Genomic DNA, 27,320 nt, shown 5'->3' on the forward strand with positions numbered 1-27,320 from the left:
GTGGGTCCTTCAGACCCTAGAACATTGGGTGAATAACAAAAAGATGAACACCTGCTCCCAAGTGGTGCAGAGGTCTAAGGAACTGCATCTCGGTGCTTAAGGCATCACTACAGGCACCCTGGTTCAATTCCAGGCTGTTTCACAACCGGCCATGATTCGGAGTCCCATAGGGCAGTGCACAATTGGCCCAGTGTTGTCTGGGTTTGGCTGGTGTAGGCCATCATTGCAAATAATCATTTGTCCTTAATTAACTGACTTGCCTAGTTAAATAAAATGTAATAAAAAACAAGTGTTAAGGACCATTGGAACGGTCTAAATGAATAACCTCGGGGAACCGGGGGATGTTAAACGAATTCGCCCAGTGATACCCACCCATTATATGGCATGCTATAAAACGTTTCCGTACGGTTTGTATTTGTGTTCTAGTGTTTAGTCAAAATGCAATGCAACACAACTGAAGCGCACACTCCCGTAATTGATTTAAAAGCATTGAATTGCAAGCAAATAATTGGCTGGAGCGAGGTACCAACATTCAAAATCCATGCTAGAAAGTGTGTAAATAAACAATTTGGGAAAGGGTGCGGAATTGGGCTGCTCAGCCTCCCTTTCTCTCTCTCTCTCTCTCTCTCTCTCTCTTTCTCTCAATTCGTCTTGTTGCTGCCAGTTGTACAATTTATTGTCAAAGTACAAAAAAAAACATTATCCATTTCTCTGTTTGTCTGTCTCTCTCTCGTTTTTTTCTCTCTCGCTGCATGAATACACCTTCGTGGCATGAGAGACCACTGGAATTATTCTACCGCTGCCATAAATGTAGCAATAACTGTAGTGGAGCTGGGCAGAGACCCTGCAGTCACAGTTTGAGTGCACTGCACCATCACCTGTGCAATAAAGGTCCAGATCTCTTGGCAGATGATGTAGGTTAGTGCGCCACACCTCGATCAGACGACAGTGCCGTTGCGTCAATGCTGTGTAATAAACTCTGCAGTTAAACTTTTTTACTGAATATGTATGCAACAAAAGTTCAACATTCACTTTTTCCTACTATGCATACAATTTGATGCATATTGTTGCAACATTGAAAATGAATGTACTTCTGGTCCAAAACGCAATGATGCTGGTCTGATCGAGACTAGTCTATTGCTTTGCAGTACATTTTATAATGGTAGTCTTCCGTTGGATATGCCTTTGCATGAACCTTCATGCAATTAAATTCGATGCATGCATTCTGCTGCGATTCCAACGACTGGCCGCTCGTGGCATCGCTCTCACGTCTGTTTTACGAGTCTTGGCGGAACAGCCTGGTGTGGGCGCACAGCACTGTGCTGCATGCAGGGGGATGAAGCATATCATCTATCGGAATTAAAACAGTGCTACTGCCGGATTCACATAAATGGAATGTAACCAGATTTTTAACAACATTATTTTACGCATGCATTATAAGTATATTGGTGGCAATTTCAAAAGGACAATCTGATTGGTGGAGACGTTAAGGTACGATTTATTTTGAGGTTATAATATTCATGAAAGGCCTATGATTTTCTTATGATGGATTATTATTGAGAATTTTATCAGTTGCATTCCCATTTAACTTGAAACAGTCATGCAAATAGATAATTGTTTCAAAGCATTTATGCACATTATATGCGAATTAGAGGCTTTGATTCCGAATAAGATATATCCTAATTATATCTTGTTAAATATCATTAGAGGCGTTGGTGACCTTTTACGAGTGTATTGCTGCCGTATTTAATTTGTATTGAGAAAATATACATTATAATAAACAATTATACCTGTATCATTTGTCTACGTGCACCAACCGCACCCGGTCAATTCAGAGGCCTCTGAGAAAGGCTGAATCATATATCTCAATTCTGTCCATCGACGTGCTTTGACCTGAAATTGGTCCAGATTTGATTAGATCTGAATGACAACATAGTGCGTTTTTCCTAGTTTGTGCAATGGATTGCATCAGAGGAAATATAACGGAGCGCAAGGATGAGATGCTCACACATAAGCCTGTCGATGACTGCAGTAAATAAATTCTAAATTGTTACGGGTCCTGGAAAGGCTAAATAGGCATTACACACATTAGTTGGGAGGGACACAGACAGCGCTACTAGACATGCCGCTGGCAAGGATACAGGCTACAGCCAACTCACATTTTTTCATCCAACTCTTTGATTCTGTATATTCCATCGACTATTATAGCCGCCGACCTGTTCTTGCGTTTGCATGTAAACGTTTTTTTTTTTTTAGACAGCAGTGGCTTCTTCCGTGGTGTCCTCCCATGAACACTATTCTTGTTTAGTGTAGGCTCGTCAACAGAGATGTTAGCATGTTCCAGAGATTTCTGTGAATCCTTAGCTGACACTCTAGGACTCTTCTTAATGAGCATTCTGCACTGTGCTGTTGCAGTCATCTTTGCAATACACTGTGAATGCTTAAATGATGTATTCAATACAGACAAGAAAAAATACAATAATTTGTGTGGTATTAGTGTAAGCAACCTGTGTTTGTCTATTGTTGTGACTTAGGTGAAGATCAGATCAAATGTTATGACCAATTTATGCAGATATCTAGGTAATTCCAAAGGGTTCACATACTTTTTCTTGCCACTGTATGTACATGAAGGAAGGGTGAAGTGACTAGGCATCAGGATAGATAATAATAAGAGTAGAATAAAGTACAGACTAGCAGCAACAAATGATGAGTGTAAAAGTGTCAGAAATAGATGTGACCAATGTGAAATGGCTAGCTAGTTAGCGGTTTCAATCGGGTGAGGTAACTCTCTCTGAGACTTGAAGTAGTTGTTCCCCTTGCTCTGCAAGGGCCATGGCTTTTGTGGCGCGATGGGTAACGATGCTTCGTGGGTGACTGTTGTCTGTGTGCAGAGGGTCCCTGGTTTGAGCCCGGCGAGGGGACGGATAAAAGCTATACTGTTACATAGAGGTGCTGGATGTCTGGGAGCTCGGCCCCAGTGATGTACTGGGCTGTCTGCACCACCCTCTGTAGCACTTTGCGGTCAAGGGTGGTGCATTTGCCATACCAAGCGGTGATGCAGCCAGTCAATATGCTCTCGATGGTGCAGCTGTAGAACTTTAGAGGATCCGTGGGCCAATGCCAAATCTTTTTGAGGGGGAAGAGGTTCTGCCGTGCCCTCTTCAAGACTGTGCTGGTGTGTGTGGACCATGTTCAGTCCTTAGTGATGTGGATGGGAGCACAGAGCTTCCTTCAGGCGCTTGAACCCCGCTTCGGTCTCGTCCCCGTCCATTTCACTTTTTTGGGGAGGCAGGCCCTGGTTAGAACGGTAAGGGGGGATGCTATAGCCACAAAGTTGGGGATAAACCGGCTGTAGTATCCTGCAAATCCCCGGAAGGACTGGTGCGTGTAATGGGCCAGTCACGTACCGCATGGACCTTCCTCTCCTGGGGCTTGACGTTCCCCCGTCCGAACAAATACCCCAGGTACTCCACCTTTTGAGCACTAGCTTGCATTTCTTGGGGTTTGTTGTCAACCCAGCTTGCCTGAGCGAGTCCAGCACCGCCAGTTTTGGCACCAACACCATGCGCTGTGGGACTCTTCAATGACCCCCATCCTCAGCATAGCCTTCACTTCCTGCTTCACGGCCTTCATTCGGGCCTCGGGGATCAACTTTGGCCTCTTTTGTACCGTATCCCTGGGCCGGGTGCGAACATGGTGTTCAATGATGGTCGTGCGGCCCGGCTTTTCGGCGAAAACCTGCTGTATTCCGAGCAAATGGCGTCAACAGAGATGGTTGCCTCACTTCAAGTCCTTAGGAAACTATGCAGTATTTTGTTTTTTTATGTATTATTTCTTACATTGTTACCCCAGGAAAACTGAAGTCTTATTACATACAGCCGGGAAGAACTATTGGATATAAGAGCAATGTCAACTTACCAACATTAGGACCAGGAATATGACTTTCCCGAAGCGGATCCCCTGTTTGGACCACCACCCAGGACAATGGATCTAATCCCAGAAGCCGAACCAAAACAACGGTGCCGCAGAAGGGACAGACGGCCTCCTGGTCAGGATTCATTGACGTGCACATTGCCCACCGCCCCTGAGTATACTACTCGCCAATGTCCAGTCTCTTAACAACAAGGTAGAAATTAGAGCAAGGGTTGCCTTCCAGAGAGACAACAGAGATTGTAACATTCTCTGTTTCACGGAAACATGGCTCTCTCGGGATATGTTGTCAGAATTGGTTCAGCCACCGGGCTTCTCCATGCATCGCGCCAACAGAGATAAACACCTCTCTGGGAAGAGGAAGGGCGGGTGTATGCTTCATGATTAACGACTCATGGTGTAATCATAACAACATACAGGAACTCAAGTCCTTCTACTCACCTGTCCCAGAATTACTTACAATCAAATGCCGGCCATATTACCTCCCAAGAGAATTCTCGTCAGCTATTGTTATGGCTGTGTGCATTCTCCTCAAGCAGACACAACGACGGCCCTCAAGGAACTTCACTGGACTCTATGTAAACTGGAAACCATATATCCTGAGGCCACATTTATTGTAGTTGGTGATTTTAACAAAGCAAATTTAAGAACAAGGCTACCTAAATTCTATCAGCATATTGATTGCAGTACTCTCAGAGATAATACACTCGATCACTGCTACTCTAACCTCCGCGATGCATACAAAGCCCTCTCCCACCCTCCCTTCAGCAAATCCGACCATGACGCCATCTTGCTTGACTGTCTTATAGGCAGAAACTCAAACAGGATGAACCAGTGACTAGATCCATGCAACGCTGGTCTGACAAATCGGAATCAACGCTTCAAGATTGTTTTGATCACGCGGATTGGGATATGTTCCTGTCAGCCTCAGAGAACAACATTGATCTATACGCAGACTCTGTGAGTGAGTTTATAAGGAAGTGCATTGGAGATGTTGTACAACCTACCCTAACCAGAAACTGTGGATGGATGGCGGCATTCGCGCAAAATTGAAAGTGCGAACCACTGCATTTAACCATGGAAAGAGGTCTGGGAATATGGCTGAATATAAACGGTATAGTTATTCGCTCCGCAAGGAAATCAAAGAAGCAAAATGCCGGTACAGGGACAAAGTGGAGTCGCAATTCAACGGCTCAGACACGAGACTATGTGGCAGGGTCTACAGGAAATCACTGACTACAAAAAGAAAACCAGCCATGTCACGGACACCGACGTCACGCTTCCAGCCAAACTCAACACCTTTGCCCGCTTTGAGGATAATACAGTGCCACCGTTGCAGCCCACTAACAAGTACTGCACACCCCCTCTCCTTCTCCATGGCCGACTAGAGTAAAAAAAAAAAAAAAAATCATAAATAATGTGTTAACCCTCGCAAGGCTGCTGGCCCAGAGCATGTGCAGACCAGCTGGCTGGTGTGTTTACGGACATATTTAAAAAAAATATATATATTTCACCTTTATTTAACCAGGTAGGCTAGTTGAGAACAAGTTCTCATTTACAACTGCGACCTGGCCAAGATAAAGCATAGCAGTGTGAACAGACACCAACACAGAGTTACATATTCAATCGCTCCCTATACCAGTCTATTGTCCCCACATGCTTCAAGATGGCCACCATTGTTCCTGTACCCAAGAAGGCAAAGATAACTGAACTAAATGACTATCACCCCGTAGCACTCAGTTCTGTCATCATGAAGTGCTTTGACAAACTAGTCAAGGATCACCTCCGCCTTACCTGCCACCCTAGACTCACTTCAGTTTGCATACTGCCCCAACAGGTCCACAGATCAAATCAAATCAAATCAAATTTATTTATATAGCCCTTCGTACATCAGCTGATATCTCAAAGTGCTGTACAGAAACCCAGCCTAAAACCCCAAACAGCAAGCAATGCAGGTGTAGAAGCACGGTGGCTAGGAAAAACTCCCTAGAAAGGCCAAAGCCTAGGAAGAAACCTAGAGAGGAACCAGGCTATGTGGGGTGGCCAGTCCTCTTCTGGCTGTGCCGGGTGGAGATTATAACAGAACATGGCCAATATGTTCAAATGTTCATAAATGACCAGCATGGTCGTACAATAATAAGGCAGAACAGTTGAAACTGGAGCAGCAGCACGGTCAGGTGGACTGGGGACAGCAAGGAGTCATCATGTCAGGTAGTCCTGGGGCATGGTCCTAGGGCTCAGGTCAGTTGAAACTGGACCAGCAGCACGGCCAGGTGGACTGGGGACAGCAAGGAGTCATCATGTCAGGTAGTCCTGGGGCATGGTCCTAGGGCTCAGGTCAGTTGAAACTGGAGAAGCAGCACGGCCAGGTGGACTGGGGACAGCAAGGAGTCATCATGTCAGGTAGTCCTGGGGCATGGTCCTAGGGCTCAGGTCCTCCGAGAGAGAGAGAGAAAGAGAGAAAGAGAAAATTAGAGAACGCACACTTAGATTCACACAGGACACCGAATAGGACAGGAGAGGTACTCCAGATATAACAAACTGACCCTAGCCCCCTGACACATAAACTACTGCAGCATAAATACTGGAGGCTGCGATAGGAGGGGTCAGGAGACACTGTGGCCCCATCTGAGGACACCCCCGGACAGAGCCAAACAGGAAGGATATAACCCCACCCACTCTGCCAAAGCACAGCCCCCACACCACTAGAGGGATATCTTCAACCACCAACTTACCATCCTGAGACAAGGCCGAGTATAGCCCACAAAGATCTCCGCCATGGCACAACCCAAGGGGGGGCGCCAACCCAGACAGGATGACCACATCAGATGATGCAATCGCCATCACACTGCACACTATCCCATCTGGACAAGAGGAATACCTATGTAAGAATGCTGTTCATTGACTACAGCTCAGCATTCAACACCATAGAACCCTCCAAGCTCATCATTAAGCTTGAGGCCCAGGGTCTCAACGCCGCCCTGTGCAATTGGGTCCTGGACTTCCTGATGGGCTGCCCCCAGGTGGTGAAGGTAGGAAACAACATCTCCACTTCACTGATCCTCAACACTGGGGCCCCACAAGGGTGCGTGCTCAGCCCCCTCCTGTACTCCCTGTTCACCCATGACTGCATGGCCATGCATGCCTCCAACTCAATCATCAAGTTTGCAGACGACACTACATTAGTGGGCTTGATTAACAACAATGACAAGACAGCCTACATGGAGGAGGTGAGGGCACTTATGTACATAAGGTATTTATGCTTTATATTGTTAATAAATTAGCAAACATTTCTAAAAACCTGTTTTCACTTTGTCATTATGGGGTATTGTGTGTAGGTTAATCAGGAAAAAATGTAATTTAATAAATATTTAGAATAACGCTGTAATGTAATAAAATGTGGAAAAAGTCAAGGGGTCCGAATACTTTCTGAATGCACTGTATCTGTAAGTTTGTTTGATGCAGGCTATCTAATATAGATAGATATATGTTTGAAAAATGTTAGAGAAATAATTAGTACCCAACCCAAGTGACATGCATGAATGTTTAGGGCACTAATACCTTTGTATTTTACCCCAATTTCGATATTGTCTCATCGCTGTAACTCCCCAATGGGCTTGTGAGGCGGAGGTCAAGTTATGCGTCCCCCCGAAACATGATCCGCCAAAACACACTTCTTAACACCTGCCCGCGTAACCCGGTAGCCAGCCGCACCAATGTGTCGGAGGAAACACTGTTCAACTGACGACCGTTCAACTGATGCCTGCAGGCGCCCGACGCTGGGCCAATTGTGTGCCGCCCTATAGGACTCCGGATCACGGCTGGTTGTGATACAGCCCGGGATCAAACCCGGATCTGTAGTGACGCCATTAGCACTGCGATGCAGCGCCTTAGACCGCTGTGCCACTCCAGAGGCCACTAAAACCTTTAATAGTCTTAATTAAAATATCCATCCCTTATGAAAACGGGAGTTGCTTGGACACAAGCATTAGGTTCTACACAGTGGGAACTCTTGCAGGTCGCACCCTCTCTCTACCCCATATAAACACTCTCCCTACCCCATATACACACTCTTCCTACCCCCTACACATACTCTCCCTACCCCATATACACACTCTCCTTACCCCCTATACACACTCTTCCTACCTCCTACACATACTCTCCCTACCCCCTATACACACTCTCCTTACCCCCTATACACACTCTTCCTACCCCCTACACATATACTCCCTACCCCTACACACTCTCCTTACCCCCTATACACACTTACTACCCCCTTACTCTCCCCCCCTATACACACTCTTACTACTCTTCCTGTCCCCTACACATACTCTCCCTACCCCATATACACACTCTCCTTACCCCCTATACACACTCTTCCTGTCCCCTACACATACTCTCTCTACCCCTATACACACTCTCCTTACCCCCTATACACACTCTTCCTACCCCCCCTTACACATACTCTCCCTACCCCATATACACACTCTCCTGACCCCCTATACACACTCTCCCTACCCCCTACACATACTCTCCCTACCCCATATACACACTCTCCTGACCCCCTATACACACTCTCCCTACCCCCTACATAGACTCCAACCAAATGCATCAGTACAGCTATAGTCTGAAGGGAAATCAGTGCCCTTGTCACGCCCTTTTTATTCTCTATTTTGGTTTGACTAGGGTGGGCGTTCTATGTTCTTTTTTTCTATGTTTTTGTATTTCTGTGTTTTTGGCCGGGTATGGTTCTCAATCAGGGACAGCTGTCTGTCATTGTCTCTGATTGAGAACCATACTTAGGCAGCCTGTTTTCCCACTTTGGGTTGTGGGTAGTTGTTTTCTTTGTCTGTGTTTCACCATACAGAACTGTTTCGATTTTCATTGTTTCACTTTGGTTATTTTGTATTCAGTGTTCAGTTATATTTTATTAAAATGGACACTTACCACACTGCGTTTTGGTCCAATCTTTCATACTCCTCATCAGATGAAGAAGATTGTTACAGTCCTCTGTGATAATGATCACATAAATAAATGACCAGTAGGTGGCTGGTTACTGTATATGACATCATTGGTCTCCATGTCAAAACATTGTTGTGGCTTTCATAAAGTAAAAATCTTGAATTAATATCTGACAAATGTAATTGTCAATGAAATGCACCTGACTTATTTATCTGCATTGAAAGTGCACAAATAGGTTTGAACTGTTTTTAATTTGATAGACTATATCTATTTTTGGGGATTGTACTATGCTTAATGCAAGGGGCCAGGCTACTTACTTTACAGTCCTTATGTATATAATAAGTAAGACGGTACCACAAAGTAGGAATATTTGCATGTCCTTTGTTTGAATGTGAACGGTGCAACATTGTACTATTGTTTAAAGCTATACTCTGTAAGATGTGGATATCCTCAAAGAGTGGGTCACCAACTAAGACATAAACAGTGGTGCAAATGTATTCCATGACCATAACATTTTTACATGCAAATAGTACATGATTTCTATGAAACAGTATGTAATGCTCAATGAATGAAATTCCACATGAGAGCAACATGTTTTCTGAACACAAAACTATTTGTTATTTGGTTGTGATAAAGTACATAACATAGGTGTAGTAATCCCATGAAGGTATTCTTGTTATATTCTTCGAAATCAAGGAGCATATCTCATTATTAAAAATACTGGAAAACTTGGTAACATAGTTCACCGCCACAGACATGATAGTCTGACAGACGATTATGACTTCCGAACCTCATATGAACCAATTAAATTAGGCTTGTATGGCTGTGTTTACACAGACAACCGAAGAACCCAAATCTGATTTTCTTTCGATATCCATTCTTTTTTTCTGACTGTCCACACCCAGTTTTACATGTGACCCATATCATATTTGCACATTCACACTGATGTATCCTCTGAAATAGTACACAGACACAATGCTTATATCCTTTCACTGTTCCTTTCAATTTTAGGGTGGTTGTCATGAAAACGGCAGGGTGCTAAATAAAAACACTTCAGAGCAAATAAATCTGATCTGAGCGTCCAGACAGCGGTCGCATTTGGAGGATTGGGTTTGAATCAGAATTCGTGTGTACAGTGCCTTGCGAAAGTATTCGGCCCCCTTGAACTTTGCGACCTTTTGCCACATTTCAGGCTTCAAACATAAAGATATAAAACTGTATTTTTTTTGTGAAGAATCAACAACAAGTGGGACACAATCATGAAGTGGAACGACATTTATTGGATATTTCAAACTTTTTTAACAAATCAAAAATGGAAAAATTGGGCGTGCAAAATTATTCAGCCCCCTTAAGTTAATACTTTGTAGCTCCACCTTTTGCTGCGATTACAGCTGTAAGTCGCTTGGGGTATGTCTCTATCAGTTTTGCACATCGAGAGACTGAAATTTTTTCCCATTCCTCCTTGCAAAACAGCTCGAGCTCAGTGAGGTTGGATGGAGAGCATTTGTGAACAGCAGTTTTCAGTTCTTTCCACAGATTCTCGATTGGATTCAGGTCTGGACTTTGACTTGGCCATTCTAACACCTGGATATGTTTATTTTTGAACCATTCCATTGTAGATTTTGCTTTATGTTTTGGATCATTGTCTTGTTGGAATACAAATCTCCATCCCAGTCTCAGGTCTTTTGCAGACTCCATCAGGTTTTCTTCCAGAATGGTCCTGTATTTGGCTCCATCCATCTTCCCATCAATTTTAACCATCTTCCCTGTCCCTGCTGAAGAAAAGCAGGCCCAAACCATGATGCTGCCACCACCATGTTTGACAGTGGGGATGGTGTTTTCAGGGTGATGATCTGTGTTGCTTTTACGCCAAACATAACGTTTTGCATTGTTGCCAAAAAGTTCAATTTTGGTTTCATCTGACCAGAGCACCTTCTTCCACATGTTTGGTGTGTCTCCCAGGTGGCTTGTGGCAAACTTTAAACGACACTTTTTATGGATATCTTTAAGAAATGTCTTTCTTCTTGCCACTCTTCCATAAAGGCCAGATTTCTGCAATATACGACTGATTGTTGTCCCATGGACAGAGTCTCCCACCTCAGCTGTAGATCTCTGCAGTTCATCCAGAGTGATCATGGGCCTCTTGGCTGCGTCTCTGATCAGTCTTCTCCTTGTATGAGCTGAAAGTTTAGAGGGACGGCCAGGTCTTGGTAGATTTGCAGTGGTCTGATACTCCTTCCATTTCAATATTATCGCTTGCACAGTGCTCCTTGGGATGTTTAAAGCTTGGGAAATCTTTTTGTATCCAAATCCGGCTTTAAACTTCTTCACAACAGTATCTCGGACCTGCCTGGTGTATTCCTTGTTCTTCATGATGCTCTCTGTGCTTTTAACGGTCCTCTGAGACTATCACAGTGCAGGTGCATTTATACGGAGACTTGATTACACACAGGTGGATTGAATTTATCATCATTAGTCATTTAGGTCAACATTGGATCATTCAGAGATCCTCACTGAACTTCTGGAGAGAGTTTGCTGCACTGAAAGTAACGGGGCTGAATAATTTTGCACGCCCAATTTTTCCGTTTTTGATTTGTTAAAAAAGTTTTAAATATCCAATAAATGTCGTTCCACTTCATGATTGTGTCCCACTTGTTGTTGATTCTTCACAAAAAAATACAGTTTTATATCTTTATGTTTGAAGCCTGAAATGTCGCAAAGTTCAAGGGGGCCGAATACTTTCGCAAGCACTGTACATACAGTTGAAGTCGGAAGATTACATACACCTAAGCCAAATACATTTAAACTGAGTTTTTCACAATTCCTGACTTTTAATCCTAGTAAAAATTCTCTGTCTTAGGTCAGTTAGGATCACCACTTTATTTTAAGAATGTGAAATGTCAGAATAATAGTAGAGATAATGATTTATTTCAGCTTTTATTTCTATCATCACATTCCCAGTGGGTCAGAAGTTCACATACACTCAATTAGTATTTGGTAGCATTGCCTTTAAATTGTTTAACTTGTGTCAAACGTTTCGGGTAGCCTTTCACAAGCCACAATAAGTTGGGTGGATTTTGGCCCATTCCGCATGACAGAGCTGCTGTAACTGAGTCAGGTTTGTAGGCCTCCATGCTCGCACATGCTTTTTCAGTTCTGCCCACAAATCTTCTATAGGACTGAGGTCAGGGCTTTGTGATGGCCACTCCAATACCTTGCCTTTGTTGTCCTTAAGCCATTTTACTCCAACTTTTGAAGTATGCTTGGGGTCATTGCCCATTTGGAAGACCCATTTGCAACCAAGCTTTAACTTCCTGACTGATGTGTTGAGATGTTTCTTCAATATATCCACATCATTTTCCTCCCTCATGATGCCATCTATTTTGGGAAGTGCACCAGTCCCTCCTGCAGCAAAGCACCCCCACAACATGATGCTGCCACTCCCGTGCTTCACGGTTGGGATGGTGTTCTTCGACTTGCAAGCCTTCCCCTTTTTTCCTCCAAATATAACGATGGTCATTATGGCCAAACAGTTCTATTTTTGTTTCATCAGACCAGAGGACATTTCTCCCAAAAGTACAATATTTGTCCCCATGTGCAGTTGCAAACTGTAGTCTGGCTTTTTTTATGGCGATTTTGTAGCAGTGGCTTCTTCTTTGCTGAGTGGCTTTTCAGGTTATGTCGATAGACTTTGGATATAGATACTTGTGTACCTGTTTCCTCCAGCATCTTCACAAGGTCCTTTGCCCTTGTTCTGGGATTGATTTGGACTTTTTACACCAAAGTACGTTCATCTCTAGGAGACAGAACGCGTCTTCTTACTGAGCGATATGATGGCTGCGTGGTCCCATAGTGTTTATACTTGCATACTATTCTTTGTACAGATGAACGTGGTACCTTCAGGCATTTGAAAATTGCTCCCAAGAATGAACCAGACTTGTGGAGGTCTACAATTTTTTTTCTGTGGTCTTGGCTGATTTCTTTTGATTTTCCCATGATGTCAAGCAAAGAGGCACTGAGTTTGAAGGTTGGCCTTGAAATACATCCACGGGTACACCTCCAATTGACTCAAATGATGTCAGTTAGCCTATCAGATGTTTCTAAAGCCATGACATCATTTTCTGGAATTTTCCAAGCTGTTTAAAGGCACAGTCAACTTAGTGTATGTAAACTTCTGACCCACTGGAATTGTGATACAGTGAATTATAAGTGAAATAGTCTGTCTGTAAATAATTGTTGGAAAAATGACTTGTGTCATGCACAAAGTATGTTAACAAGAAATTTGTGGAGTGGTTGAAAAACGGGTTTTATATTTTTTCACTAATTGGTCTTTTAATCAATCACATCATATCTTTTTCAGAACTGATCTGATTGGTCAAAATACCAATTAGTGAAAAGATAATCAAAATTGATCCACCTCTGTAAAAGCAGCCAATTGTAGATGGTATAAATCTGATGTCAAAAGATCCAAATCCATGTGTTTTTTTTCTTTCTGTTTATACATTCGGGAAAATATCAGACAGGTATCAGATATGCAAATAAGGCTGTGTTTAAACAGGCAGTCCAATTCTGATCTTTTGCCCAATTATTGGCAAAATAATTGTATCTGATTGGTCAAAAGACCAATTAGTGGCAAAAAGCTCAGAATTGGGCTGCCTGTGTAAACACAGCCTAATTTGCAAAAGATCTGAATTGGGCTGCCTGTGTAAACGCAGCCTATAGTGGGGCAAAAAAGTATTTAGTCAGCCACAAATTGTGCAAGTTCTCCCACTTAAAAATATGAGAGAAGGTTGTAATTTTCATCATAGGTACACTTCAAGTATGACAGACAAAATTAGATTTTTTTCTCTCCAGAAAATCACATTGTAGGATTTTTAATGAATTTATTTGCAAATTATGGTGCAAAATAAGTATTTGGTCAATAACAAAAGTTTATCTCAATACTTTGTTATATACCCTTTGTTGGCAATGACAGAGGTCAAACGTTTTCTGTAAGTCTTCACAAGGTTTTCACACACTGATACTGGTATTTTGGCCCATTCCTCCATGCAGATCTCCTCTAGAGCAGTGATGTTTTGGGGCTGTTGCTGGGCAACACGGACTTTCAACTCCCTCCAAAGATTTTCTATGGGGTTGAGATCTGGAGACTGGCTAGGCCACTCCAGGACCTTGAAATGCTTCTTACGAAGCCACTCCTTCGTTGCCCAGGCGGTGTGTTTGGGATCATTGTCATGCTGAAAGACCCAGCCACATTTCATCTTCAATGCCCTTGCTGATGGAAGGAGGTTTTCACTCAAAATCTCACGATACTTGGCCCCATTCATTCTTTCCTTTACACAGATCAGTCGTCCTGGTCCCTTTGCAGAAAAACAGCCCCAAAGCATGATGTTTCCACCCCCATGCTTCACAGTAGGTATGGTGTTCTTTGGATGCAACTCAGCATTCTTTGTCCTCCAAACACGACGAGTTGAGTTTTTACCAAAAAGTTATATTTTGGTTTCATCTGACCATATGACATTCTCCCAATCTTCTTCTGGATCATCCAAATGCTCTCTAGCAAACTTCAGACGGGCCTGGACATGTACTGGCTTAAGCAGGGGGACACGTCTGGCACTGCAGGATTTGAGTCCCTGGATGCGTAGTGTGTTACTGATGGTAGGCTTTGTTACTTTGGTCCCAGCTCTCTGCAGGTCATTCACTAGGTCCCCCGTGTGGTTCTGGGATTTTTGCTCACCATTCTTGTGATCATTTTGACCCCACGGGGTGAGATCTTGCGTGGAGCCCCAGATCGAGGGAGATTATCAGTGGTCTTGTATGTCTTCCATTTCCTAATAATTGCTCCCACAGTTGATTTCTTCAAACCAAGCTGCTTACCTATTGCAGATTCAGTCTTCTCAGCCTGGTGCAGGTCTACAATTTTGTTTCTGGTGTCCTTTGACAGCTCTTTGGTCTTGGTCATAGTGGAGTTTGGAGTGTGACTGTTTGAGGTTGTGGACAGGAGTCTTTTACACTGATAACAAGTTCAAACAGGTGCCATTAATACAGGTAATGAGTGGAGGACAGAGGAGCCTCTTAAAGAAGAAGTTACAGGTCTGTGAGAGCCAGAAATCTTGCTTGTTTGTAGGTGACCAAATACTTATTTTCCACCATAATTTGCAAATAAATTCATAAAAAATCCTACAATGTGATTTTCTGGATTTTTTTTCTTCTCATTTTGTCTGTCATAGTTGAAGTGTACCTATGATGAAAATTACAGGCCTCTCTCATCTTTTTAAGTGGGAGAACTTGCACAATTGGTGGCTGACTAAATACTTTTTTGCCCCACTGTATATGTCATAATCAGTTGGTGAACTATTGTGGGTGTGTCTCTGCAGCTGTAAACTATGAATTCTGCTTCAGTGATAGTCATTGAGACCCCTGAATTCACTGCAATTGTGTCAGAAGTGGAATGTCGCTACAGTAGATGCATATTCCAAAGGAAGGGGATAGATTACTGAACTTGCTACAACATTGAGCGATCTCTCGTGCCTGCTTTAAAACTGAGTCAATAGAATTGTTTGATTATCTTAACACTGGCAATTGTCATGAAACAAGTCACCAACCAGACAAGTTTGTTATCTCCCTTGGCTCTCATTGTTGTACTTAAATAGAGCCTTCTTTCCCACTAGACTTTGCTCAGCATTTATCTGATGTTAACACAACCCTCATCACTAGCATTCATTTAACAGCTCCATCATAAAAGGCCATCATATCTGCTAAAAATCCTTACCTTTGCTGTACCTGCATGTCGCAGTTTCCTCCCCTCTAGATCTATTATTTTTTTGACAAACATTCATATTTTTCACTTGTCCGTTAATACCTTGCTCTTGGAAATGAGAAGTTACTTCAGGTATCCTACTGAATAAACATAACTTATGTGTTATTATTTACAGATGGGGAAAGTCCTTAGCTGTTCATTATGGGATTTTGGGGGATCCAATGGCCGACAGGAGATGCCTTCTCTCTGAGTGGATACAGGCAGTAGGGTATGATTCCAGCTGTCTTTTACTGTAATGGATGCCAGACATGTTTTTTCTGTTGCATAACTAATTCAAGTTGTTTAGAAAGTGTTAAATCAGATTTCATGTGATACTGTAAGCTGCCATTTACTGTAGCTGAAGATAACCGAATCATGGCAGCGTTCAATTCATCCAGCAACTGGGCTAATCTTGTCAAATCAGATATGGTCACATAATGTTGGACTTTTTCTTCGCCGCCCAAGCAGGTGGTGACCGCAGCACCTCTCCTGTTTGTCCTTGTGTGCTGTGACAGTTTTTAGGATGCGTTCCTTAAGGAAGACAGTGTTGTTGGCCATCGTGGCGTCTGTGGTGTTGGTGATGGCCTTCCTCCATTCTTGGCCCACCCGGGCCTACACCACCGTGGATGTCTGGCAGAGACCAGGGCCTGCAGTAGAGAGGCACTTGGAGGAGAGGTTCCCAGAACCAGACCACAGATCTGCCAACATCCCCTATCACGTGAAGGAGAGTGTTGCAGGGTCAGTATTTGATATAAGACCTTTGAATTTATTAATTGTTTTCTCTCTTTGATATTCTGATTCAATAAGCTGATGATGTGGTGGAAATCATGTTTTATTGTCATTTGATTGATGAAGTCTTATCATCCCTTTCGTCTGTCTCCAGTCTGTTGGCACGTAACGGGTGTGTGTGTGAAGGTGAGAGTGGGGGCATGAACCTGCCCTTTGCCCAGCTGCTGTTCCCACGGGTGTCGGCCCACCCCATGCACACTGCATTTGAGGCTTCTGAGCTGGAAGAGATGAAGAAACGAAGGGCCAAGGAGTACCAGGGCTTCCAGATGAGGTGAGAGCAAAGGACTGTACACCAGCACAAAACTGAAAGGGAAGGACTTCCCATATATCATCGTAGGTAGTCCTTACCCTAGGGGAAGTTGCTGTGTTTGTCATTTCATGTGACTAAATACCAAGCTTTGACATTCTTAGGTTTAGGTTAAACTTGCTGTAGGTCTTTTGAACAAACGAGATGATGTCATTGGGTTAGGCTCAACATTACCCAGTTTTTTAAACATATAGGCCAAATAGGGTTCACGAGGCTTTAGTCTAGCTGTAATAGCTTTGAGTACTGATTATTAAACTGGTGTGTATCTGCCCCTACAGGTCTCAGACTCCTGCAGATATGCTCATCGTGGCCGAGGCCAACAATCCTCTGCAGTACCCAACACAGGGGATGGAAGTACGGCCACTCAAAACCATCCTCATCCCAGGTCTGACCCATAACAGAGATTAGTTTAATTGTACCTTGACATACATTGCATTCGAAAAGTATTCAGACCCCTTGACCTTTTCCACATTTTGTTACGTTACAGCCTTATTCTAAATTGGATTAAATAAATACAAATCTAATCAATCTACACACAATACCCCATAATGACAAAGCAAAAACAGGTTTTTAGAAATGTAAAAAAACGGAATGCTATGTCAGGTTGGATGGGGAGCGTCGCTGCACAGCTATTTTCAGGTCTCTCCAGAGATGTTTGATTGGGTTCAAGTCCAGGTTCTGGCTGGGCCACTCAAGGACATTCAGAGACTTGTCCCGAAGCCACTCCTGCGTTGTCTTGGCTCTGTGCTTATGGTCGTTGTTCTGTTGGAAAGTGAATCGTCACTCCAGTCTGAGATCCTGAGCACTCTGGAGCAGGTTTTCATCAAGGATCTCTCTGTGCTTTGCTCTGTTCATCTTTCCCTCAATCCTGACTAGTCTCCCAGTCCCTGCTGCTGAAAAACATCCCCAAAGCATGATGCTGCCACCACCAGGATGGTGACAGGTTTCCTCCAGATTTAACACTTGGAATTCAAGCCAAAGAATTCAATCTTCGTTTCATCAGACGAGAGAATCTTGTTTCTCATGGTCTGAGAGTCTTTAGGTTTCTTTTGGCAAACTCCATGCGGGCTGTCATGTGCGTTATACTGAGGAGTGGCTTCCGTTTGGCCACTACCATAAGACCTGATTGGTGGAGTGCTGCAGAGATGGTTGGTTCTTCTGGAAGGTTGGTTCTTCTGGAAGGTTCTCCCATATCTTGGGCTCTGTCAGAGTGACCATTGGGTTCTTGGTCACGTCCCGATGCTCAGTTTGGCCGGGCGGCCAACTCTAGGAAGAGTCTTGGTGGTTCCAAACCTATTCCATTTAAGAATGAGGGAGCCCACTGTGTTCTTGGGGACCTTCAATGCTGCAGAAATGTTTTGGTACCCTTCCCCAGATCTGTGCCTCGACACAATCCTGTCTAGGAGCTCTACGAACATTTCCTTCGACCTCATAGCTTGGTCTTTGCTCTGACATGAACGGTCAACTGTGGGACCTTATATAGACAGGTGTGTGTCTTTCCAAATCATGTCCAATTGATTGGAGTCCACCTGTGGTGAATTCAGTTAAGTTGTAGAAAGATCTCAAGGACGATCAATGGAAACAGGATGCACATGAGCTCAATTTCAAGTCTCATAGCAAAGGGTCTGAATAGATGGTATTTTTAAAAAAATATAAATTAGCAAGAATGTCTACAAACCTGTTTTCACTTTGTTGTTATGGGATATTGTGTGTAGATTGATAATCAATTTTAGAATAAAGCTGTAACGTAACAAAATCTGGAAAAAGAGAAGGGGTCTGAATAGTTTCCGAATGGACTGTAGGTTCCTTGATATTTAAAACCTAATTTGTAATGGAAACCTGGCAATAACAGGCTAAATCTACTGCTCACCCAGAGCTGATTAGTGAAGGTGCTGGAGCCAAAAGGCAAAACTGGAGAAACAGGAACAAGTCTCTGCACACTTCTAGTCAGATGCACATTTCTTTTATTGTGGCTGAGCTTTCAGTCAGCTTCCTTCATCAGGAAACCTGGCAAAATAGGGCAAGCATACAAATACAAGTGTAATTTTATCAAGTTACCAATTCAGGGAGACTGTCCTATTACAACAATGTTAAAAAGAAGAAAAAACCCAGCACACCGGTAATCTTGATGCTGATCTTATTCACCAATATTCTGGTCTCAATCAATCTTCATCAGGGTATTTGGAGGTAAAACTCATTGTCTTTTAACGTGACAGACAATAGGTGTTCTAACAATATAACACTAGTATTACTACGGTGTTAGTACTATTATTGCAACCACTGACATCTACTTTCTATACCCTTACCACTATTACTACCATGATAACCTACTGCACTGTATGGCTGTTTTAGAGCAGAGAATAGTGTTTTGTTGCACAACAGAGAAATAGTGTTTACTCCAGCTGACAATTGATGTAGTGAATTTGGATTGGATAAACATCCAACACCTTCATCAAATATGCCAGTAAATTGATGTCATATGTTTTCAGGACTTGCAGTACAAGACCGTCCCAGAGAGCTGTACACAGTAAGCAGACCAATAACATTTGGTTTGAGTTATTATTTCCAATACTATTCCATTTGTCTGGTCCTTGTCTTCTTTGTTCTCTGTCTCCCTCCTTAATTTTTTTCTTTCTCAGGTCAACTTCACCTCCACCCTGGGAACGTTAAACGTGGCAGCAGAGGTTGAGGGGGTAAAGGTCAAAGGTGACGGGGAGATGCACATGACCCTGACCAGCAGCCTGCTGTCCAATTTGAACCGGCAGCTACAGTTTGTCACCTATACCAACACACTGTTCCACCCTAGTACAGCAGACACGGGTGAGGCCAGACACACCTGTCCTTCTGCTGTGTACTCCTTATTTCTGTGTTGTGTCCATTATCAAAGTCCTATGCCAAATAACATCTGTAAAATATTAGTGGTAATGAGGTTGGAAATACTCTTGCTGTGTCTTTCAGTGCAGTTTGAGACAGAGGGTCACCAAGCCATGTTTACTATCAAGGTCCGTCATGGTGTAACTCCAAAACTCTACAACACAGGACCCAAAGGGGGTATGTCGACAAATACAACGGCTGACTGTATCTGTCACAACCGCACAACACCCTAACTTTTTGTCTCTCTCTGTTCCCCTTCTAGAATACAACATCAGTGCCCTTGTTACCATAGCAACCAAAACCTTCCTGCGCTATGACAAGCTCCAAGATCTCATCGACAGTGTGCGAAAATACTATTCCACTGTCACCATAGTAATAGCTGATGACAGTGAAAACCCAAAGATGGTCTCTGGCCCCTACATCGAACATTACATCATGCCATTTGGAAAGGTTTTTTTTTTAAACACTACTGCCTCTATTTGCAAGTAAGGGATGGGATACAGTGTACGTGTACCTGTCAGGTCAAAAATGTGTCTAACACTATCATTGTTTGCTTAAATGATTCTTGACAGATGGCCTTAAGTGAAAAAGTACTGTCTGTGATTTCCTTAGTTGTCCTTTCGCTTCTGCTTCCTCTTTCCCACATCCTGTTCTCTGTGTCACAACAACTAGGGCTGGTTTGCAGGTCGGAACCTAGCCGTTTCCCAGGTGACTACCAAGTATGTGCTGTGGGTGGACGATGACTTCATCTTCACGGCCAACACCAAGCTGGAGAAACTGGTGGACGTCCTGGAGAGGACTACCCTGGACCTGGTGAGGGGGCACAGGCATTGCCATACTGTATTGTAGACCTGGGTTCAAATATCACATGAAATCGTTCAAATACTTTGATAGTTAGTTCTGATAATTCAACAATGGTCCACTTTCTATGCAACAGTTGAATCCAGTTCAGAAGCTTTTCTCACTGGGATTTACTCTGCAAAGCCAAAAACAGCACCTACACGATTCACCACATTCCATCTTGGGTAGCATAAGGAAACATAATCAACATTTCAGTCATTTTGCCCAACAGACACAACTTATTATGAGTTATTAAATGAAAGTTTAAAAATCATTTTGAATTTCAGCACATCATGAAAAGACTATTGAAATAGATTATGTTAGCTGTCTTCTGAAGATGAGGAGGAGGCATTCCTTGCTAGCCACATCCAGTCTATCATCTCACAAATGCGATAACATTGCCTTTAAAAGCTGCATTGTGTCTACAAGCGTGATCACATTGAATCCCAGGCCTTGTTTACTACTTACAGAAGAAAACAATCTCTCAACAGACTCTTCCGATCTCTCATCCTCTCTTCTTCACTGAACCGTACAGGCATATTCTTGCTCTGTAATACATGAACACCACAGCAATATTAGTCATGCCCGTGTGCACAAACTCACACAAACACGCACACATGCAGGCATGGATACATGCACGCCACACACACACACACGTCATACATGCACACAATCCTAGCGCAAAAGCCACAAAAGCTGACACCCACACATAAGGCTTGTAATGAATGATCTGTGTGTTTCTGTTTGAGGGTGAAGGGTGTTTTGGCTGGAGCCTGAATCCCGCTCAGAGACTTACTGTGTGCTCTGGGAATAGAATAGACCTCTTGTGTACCATAGACTGTGTTAGAGGAATTCTAAATTCCTATATGTTTTGTAGCCAAAACCAAATTCGCACTCTCTCTATTTCATTAATGAGTTGTAAATTCATTAATTATGCATGAAATAGATCGAGACCAGTCTTAAAAGTCAGGTAACAGCGTTTAATTCAAGTGAGTACTGACCAAAAATACAAAGAACCTTACATTTTAAAGAGACAACATAAAATGACATCATCAGTTTCTCACACCCTCACCTTTCTCACACAATAGCGCTTGTGTGTTTGTGTGAGTTTGTGCACACGGGCATGACTAATATTGCTGTGGTGTTCATGTATTACAGAGCAAGAATATGCCTGTACGGTTCAGTGTCTTCAGGTCTGGAGATGTCTTCTACTCCCCTCATAAAACAAACATTCCAATCTGTCTAAAAGATAAACTTTTCTCCACTAATGGAACATCAAACAAACATTCTTATCTGTCTGAAAAGATATGTGCCCTCCTTCTCCCTTTCCCACAAGGTACAGACAATTAATTTGTTTTACTTACATTTTCAGTAACAGCTTAATCAAGAACCCATACATTTCATACCATAACATAATAGTATTAAAATAGATGGTTCTAATTTAAATGTATACATAATTAATCATTTCAACCATAATTTCCTCCAACAGACTGGGACTCCTACTCTTGAGAGGGGAGTCTATGGGTTACACATGTCAGCAGCTGGTCTGCTGGACACTGAATCACTTCTTTCTTCAGACCCCAAAAGCACAGACAGACAAACATGGACCGGAGATACTTCTCTGTTTTCTGGTTCTTATTTTAGTTTTGTCTGTTTATTGTGTCCTTTGGAAAGATGACGTGATCAAGGATCCAACTGTTTCCATCGGTTTCCCTCTGATTTCGTATATAAAATCACTACAGCATGCACTCATTATCAACTTCAGTCAGACAATTGGAAGTACCCCTAATGTTTGTTTTGTACACAGTATACAGTGCATTCAGAAAGTATTCAGACCCCTAAACTTTCCACATTTGGTTAGGTTACAGCCTTTTTCTAAAATTGATTAAATAACAAATTGCAAATTAAAAAATAATAATAATCAGAAATCCCCTATTTACATAAGTTTTCAGACCTTTTGCTATGAGACTCGAAATTGAGCTCAGGTGCATCCTGTTTCCATTGTTCATCCTTGAGATGTTTCTACAACTTGATTGGAGTCCACCTGTGGTAAAATTCAATTAATTGGACATGATTTGGAAAGGCACACACCTGTCTATATAAGGTCCCAATGTTGACCGTTCATGTCAGAAAAAAAATCAAGCAATGAGGTTGAAGGAATTGTCCGTAGAGCTCCGAGACAGGATTGTGTCGAGGCACAGATCTGGGGAAAGGTACCAAAAAATGTCTGCAGCATTGAAGGTCACAGTGGCCTCCTTCATTCTTAAATGGAAGAAGTTTGGAACCACCTAGACTCTTCCTAGAGCCACCAGGCCAAACTGAGCAATCGGGGGAAGAAAGGCCTTGGTCAGGGAGGTGGCCAAGAACCCAATGGTCACTGACAGATCTCCAGAGTTCCTCTGTGGAGATGGGAGAACCTTCCAGAAGGACAACCATCTCTGCAGCACTCCACCAATCAAGCCTTTATGGTAGAGTGGCTAGACAGAAACCACTCCTCAGTAAAAGGCACATGACAGCCCGCTTGGAATTCTCCAAAAGGACTCTGACAATGAGAAACAAGATTCTCTGCTTCTTCTGATGAAACCAAGATTGAACTCTTTGACCTGAATGCCAAGCGTCACGTCTGGAAGAAACCTGGCACCATCCCTATGGTGAAGCATGGTGGTGGCAGCATCATGCTGTGGGGATGTTTTTCAGGGGCAGGGACTGGGAGACTAGTCAGGATCGAAGGAAAGATGTACGGAGCAAAGTATAGAGAGATCTTTGATGTAAACCTGCTCCAGAGTGCTCAGGACCTCACACAGGGGTGAAGGTTCACCTTCCAACAGGACAACGACCCTAAGCACACAGCAGGAGTGGCTTCGGGACAAGTCTCTGAGATGTCCTTGAGTGGCCCAGCCAGAGCCCGGACTTGAACCTGATCGACCATCTCTGGAGAGACATGAAAATAGCTGTGCAGCGACGAACCCATCCAACCTGACAGAGCTTGAGAATAAGAGGATCTGCAGAGTAAAATGGGAGAAACTCCCCAAATACAGGTATGCCAAGCTTGTAGAGCCGTACCCAAGAAGACTCAAGGCTTTAATCACTGCCAAAGATGCTTCAAAGTACTGAGTAGAGGGTCTGAATACTTAAGTATTTTTTTATTTGTAATAAATTAGCAAAATAGTCGAAAAACCTGTTTTTGCTTTGTCATTATGCGTTATTGTATATAGATTGATGAGGGGGAAAAAAACGATTTAAACAATTTTAGAATAAGGCTGTAACGTAACAAAATGTGGAAAAAGTCAAGGGATCTGAATACTTTCCAAATGCACTGTATGTTCTTTGTGTGTATGTGTGTCAGAATCGGTTAATGCATTCTTTATATGCACATTTGTATCTGTGTTTTATGCACTGTGTGTGTGTGTGTGTGTGTGTGTGTGTGTGTGTGTGTGTGTGTAATTTAGGTGGGTGGTGCAGTGCGGGAGGCCACTGGCTATACTGCCACCTACAGGCAGACCATGTCCATTGAGCCAGGGGAGGAGGAGGGTGACTGCTTGCATTTGCGGAGGGGCTTCCACCACATCATCCAGGGCTTTCCAAACTGCGTAGTCACGGACGGGGTCATCAACTTCTTCCTGGCCCGCACAGACAAAGTCCAGCAAGTGGGCTTTGACCCCCGTCTGGCCAGAGTGGCCCACCTGGGTGAGTACAGACCCAAACCCCAGCACCACACAGAGTGTGCCTGTCCATAACATCAGCTGTACCAGTAGTCAAATGTAGTCGGTGCTACGCGGAGCCTGCACCTGTACCTTATGAGTCCAAAGAGGAGTAGGATAGAAAGTAGGATAAGAGTACCCTAACCCTAGCTTTGTGTCCACATCCCAATTCAATCCTAACCCTAAACCCTAATCTTGGCATAACTTGTGTTCAACCCTGGCTCAACCCTGATCCAAAACCCTCCAAATAGGGCTCCTCCATGTCCGAATTCACAATTTAACCTCTGAGCTGCACCATCTACATTTGGAAAAAAGTGATATAGGTAACAGATCTTCAAAACCAGTCTGAATAGTCATTCATTAATTATGTATCAAAAAGCTCAAGAAGGGAACAAAATAGCTTCTTCTCAAATGTTTGTTAGTTGCTTTTGTACATATAAATTGTGTGATACTTTAAATTCCCTTAGCATAAAAACTAACCTCTTTTCTTTTGCTCTTGACCCCTTGGTTCTTGTCACAGAGTTTTTCATCGATGGCCTCGGCTCACTTCACGTGGGATCCTGTGATGATGTCATCGTCAACCACGCCACCAAGATCAAGCTTCCCTGGGTCAGCCAATCAGAGAGTGACAAGACGTATGCCAAGTTCCGCTACCCACCAGCCTCTTCGGATGCCACACACACCAAAAACGGCCTCCTCTATTTCAAGAACCGCTTCCAGTGTTTGACTCACAATTAAATGACCTGTTTTGTTAACCTGTCGTTTCTCCTCTCGTTCAAGATTCATGCTCTTTCTGAGTTGCCAAAGAAGCTCTCGCCCGATGTGTCCAATCGGATAAGATTTTAAACAACCACATTACACACATCCCCTTGAATATCGACCTTGCTTGTTTCCCTCTAGAGGGATTGCCATTCAAACAGAGCAAAGCTGTCATTTCTCTTAACTTAATCATCATATCTCTTCAGTTGTGTACTCTTGATTGTAAACTCAAGGTTGAGATCATATTAAGGGATATATGTGCGTTTTGTGCCTCAAATCTTATCTGACGAGTCGCCACCGAGTCCTTTTGTTGAGGAAAGAGAACAAAGACATGCTGAATTAGCTTTATGCCCTCACAGGACTAAATGAGGTGAACGAGTTTCCATACTGTTATGAAGAGATCAGAGGTATGTGTACTCTGTCCTTCCCTTTGCACTATACAGTTTGAGCTGGACTGAGCTCTAAGGGTCAGACAAATGAGGACTGTGGGGACCAAGGGGGACTGAGGATGGGGATTGACAGTCATTCAGTAGAGAGGACACTTCTCAGCATGTGACAACCCCTTCAGAGACACAACGCATGGGTGCTCCCTTTCCAACCCCAGACAATGAACGCATACAAGACTCTAAATGTGTGGCTAATTCTCCCTGGGTGTCTGTGCCAATGGTTTCCCAGGTGGTTTGGTGTTGAATGATATATTTTGTTTGAAACCTCTGTGTCGCCCTTGACTGGCCCATGCTTGAGGAGAATGATGCTCATCCATCTGGTCTGGGATCTAACCCAGGAATAATATCCCTGTTTCACCTGGTCTAGTGCATTCTGTCTATCTAGGGTCGATTCCACTCTGTTTTATACTCCAAGCATCATAATAAGGAATGCTTCTATCCATGCACGCATTTGAATGGGAGGGGAGATTAATTGCATTTTCATGTTTCATGTTACCTCGAACAGAAGGGTTAGTTTGACCAAAGTGCATGTATTTCTTTATCAATTCTACATGGAAATAAACACACACTAATAGAATAATGGCAATAATGGCACAGTTTGAGTTTAGAGAGTTGAAACGCTGTAAGAATGAGTAGAACACCAAAGGAAATGGTTGGAGAGACACAATGTTAGGATAACACATCACAGAGAGATGATATGAATGATAAAGTAAGGGTCACAGTCACACCGAAGTACCAAGGCAGAAAAACATTTTATACTTACAGTTCCTCTGCCATGCAACCTGACAGCAGGATCACATAATGTTATTGTGTGTCAAGACCACTAGATGGCACCCTTGCATCAGAATAGTGTTTTCTAAAATCAAACAACAAATAGTTTTTTTGAATTTGTTATCAAATACCCCAAGGTGCCAGTGATACATTAGATACCTTTTTATTTGATCCTTTTTGAATAGAGGAATATTTTAAAACAGATACAATTTTGGGTGATGCCAGATTTAGATTTGTCTTTCCTGAAAGGGGATATTTAACACTAAGTGAGATCTCAGTTCAATTGAACCTTAATTGCAGTAGCTCTTCCATCGGAATCTATGACTAATACTAGCTAGACTCCCCAAGCAGATGCTTCCCGTTTTCAGAATGAGAAGTGTTCTGCATGTGAGTAGGGGCAGTAGTTTGTCAACAAAGACACTGCTTAATGATAGGTTTGATTGAATTCCATTCTCTGAAGGGATTAGTTGAAGGGATTTGGACAGTGATTTCCATTGTTCAACTGATGTTGATGTCACCTTAGAACCACAGGTCTGAGTCTTTCCAACCTGACGACTATCATCACAACAACCTTCTGCATTATCAGACTGTTTTCGTTTAAACATGATTATAAAGTCTCTGATAAAAAAATACAGCTGATGTATGGTACTGTGATTTCTTAGGCAACATTTAAGAGGGTGTTCGTTCTGGTGCAGTGGTTCCCACTTATGGGTCACTGCATGAGTCCAGGTGGGTTGCAGGATGCAATTTTTTGGTGCATTGTTACAAATTATTACTATACAGTAAATTTCTTAAAATTGGTCACATCCCACTGCACACACACTGGTTGAATCAACGTTGTTTCCACGCCATTTCAATAAAATTGCATTGAACCAAAGTGGAATGAATGTTGAATTGACGTCTGTGCCCACTTAAAGGCTTTGGAAAATAGTTTTTTATTAATACATTTTGTACTCTTCTTTGAAGTGGGTATGTTTTTTCATCGCTCAGACCTTATGGTGGGTCGCAACTTTTTTTGCCGTTACTACTATTAGCCCAAAGAAACGCATTTAATAACAGATTCAGTACATGGAACAACAGATAGTCCCCCCAAAAAGTGTCTGTCCTATATCTGAGTGTCACGCCCTGACCTGAGTATTCTTTGT

At 43.0% G+C, this 27,320-nt stretch overlaps 1 protein-coding gene across 2 annotated transcripts; it reads left to right on the forward strand.

The window, feature by feature from the left end:
• Positions 1 to 1,286: 1,286 nt before the first annotated feature.
• Positions 1,287 to 27,314, forward strand: LOC112254603 (beta-1,4 N-acetylgalactosaminyltransferase 1). 2 transcript variants are annotated; one of them, XM_024427315.2, is made up of 12 exons: positions 1,287 to 1,491; positions 15,825 to 15,917; positions 16,157 to 16,426; positions 16,572 to 16,748; positions 17,063 to 17,169; positions 19,274 to 19,311; positions 19,424 to 19,604; positions 19,743 to 19,835; positions 19,921 to 20,108; positions 20,331 to 20,471; positions 23,948 to 24,185; positions 24,720 to 27,314. In XM_024427315.2, the coding sequence occupies exons 3-12, from the start codon at positions 16,212 to 16,214 to the stop codon at positions 24,935 to 24,937; spliced, it is 1,596 nt and encodes a 531-aa protein (XP_024283083.1). In that variant the 5' UTR covers positions 1,287 to 1,491; positions 15,825 to 15,917; positions 16,157 to 16,211; the 3' UTR covers positions 24,938 to 27,314. The 2 variants fall into 2 exon arrangements, with proteins under 2 accessions (XP_024283083.1, XP_024283082.1); XM_024427314.2 differs by having other exon boundaries at positions 1,288 to 1,491; positions 16,204 to 16,426.
• Positions 27,315 to 27,320: the final 6 nt, after the last annotated feature.

Source organism: Oncorhynchus tshawytscha, linkage group LG07 (genome assembly GCF_018296145.1).
Source record: "Oncorhynchus tshawytscha isolate Ot180627B linkage group LG07, Otsh_v2.0, whole genome shotgun sequence".
NCBI lineage: Eukaryota > Metazoa > Chordata > Actinopteri > Salmoniformes > Salmonidae > Oncorhynchus > Oncorhynchus tshawytscha.

What these genes read in the sequence shown, in the direction of transcription:
- LOC112254603 (XM_024427315.2), top strand. Translation starts at nt 16,212, where the DNA reads ATGCGTTCCTTAAGGAAGACAGTGTTGTTGGCCATCGTGGCGTCTGTG. An exon ending in ACATCATGCCATTTGGAAAG is followed by an intron (nt 20,109 to 20,330) that starts GTTTTTTTTTTA and finishes CACAACAACTAG; the next exon opens with GGCTGGTTTGCAGGTCGGAA. An exon ending in GGCCAGAGTGGCCCACCTGG is followed by an intron (nt 24,186 to 24,719) that starts GTGAGTACAGAC and finishes TTCTTGTCACAG; the next exon opens with AGTTTTTCATCGATGGCCTC.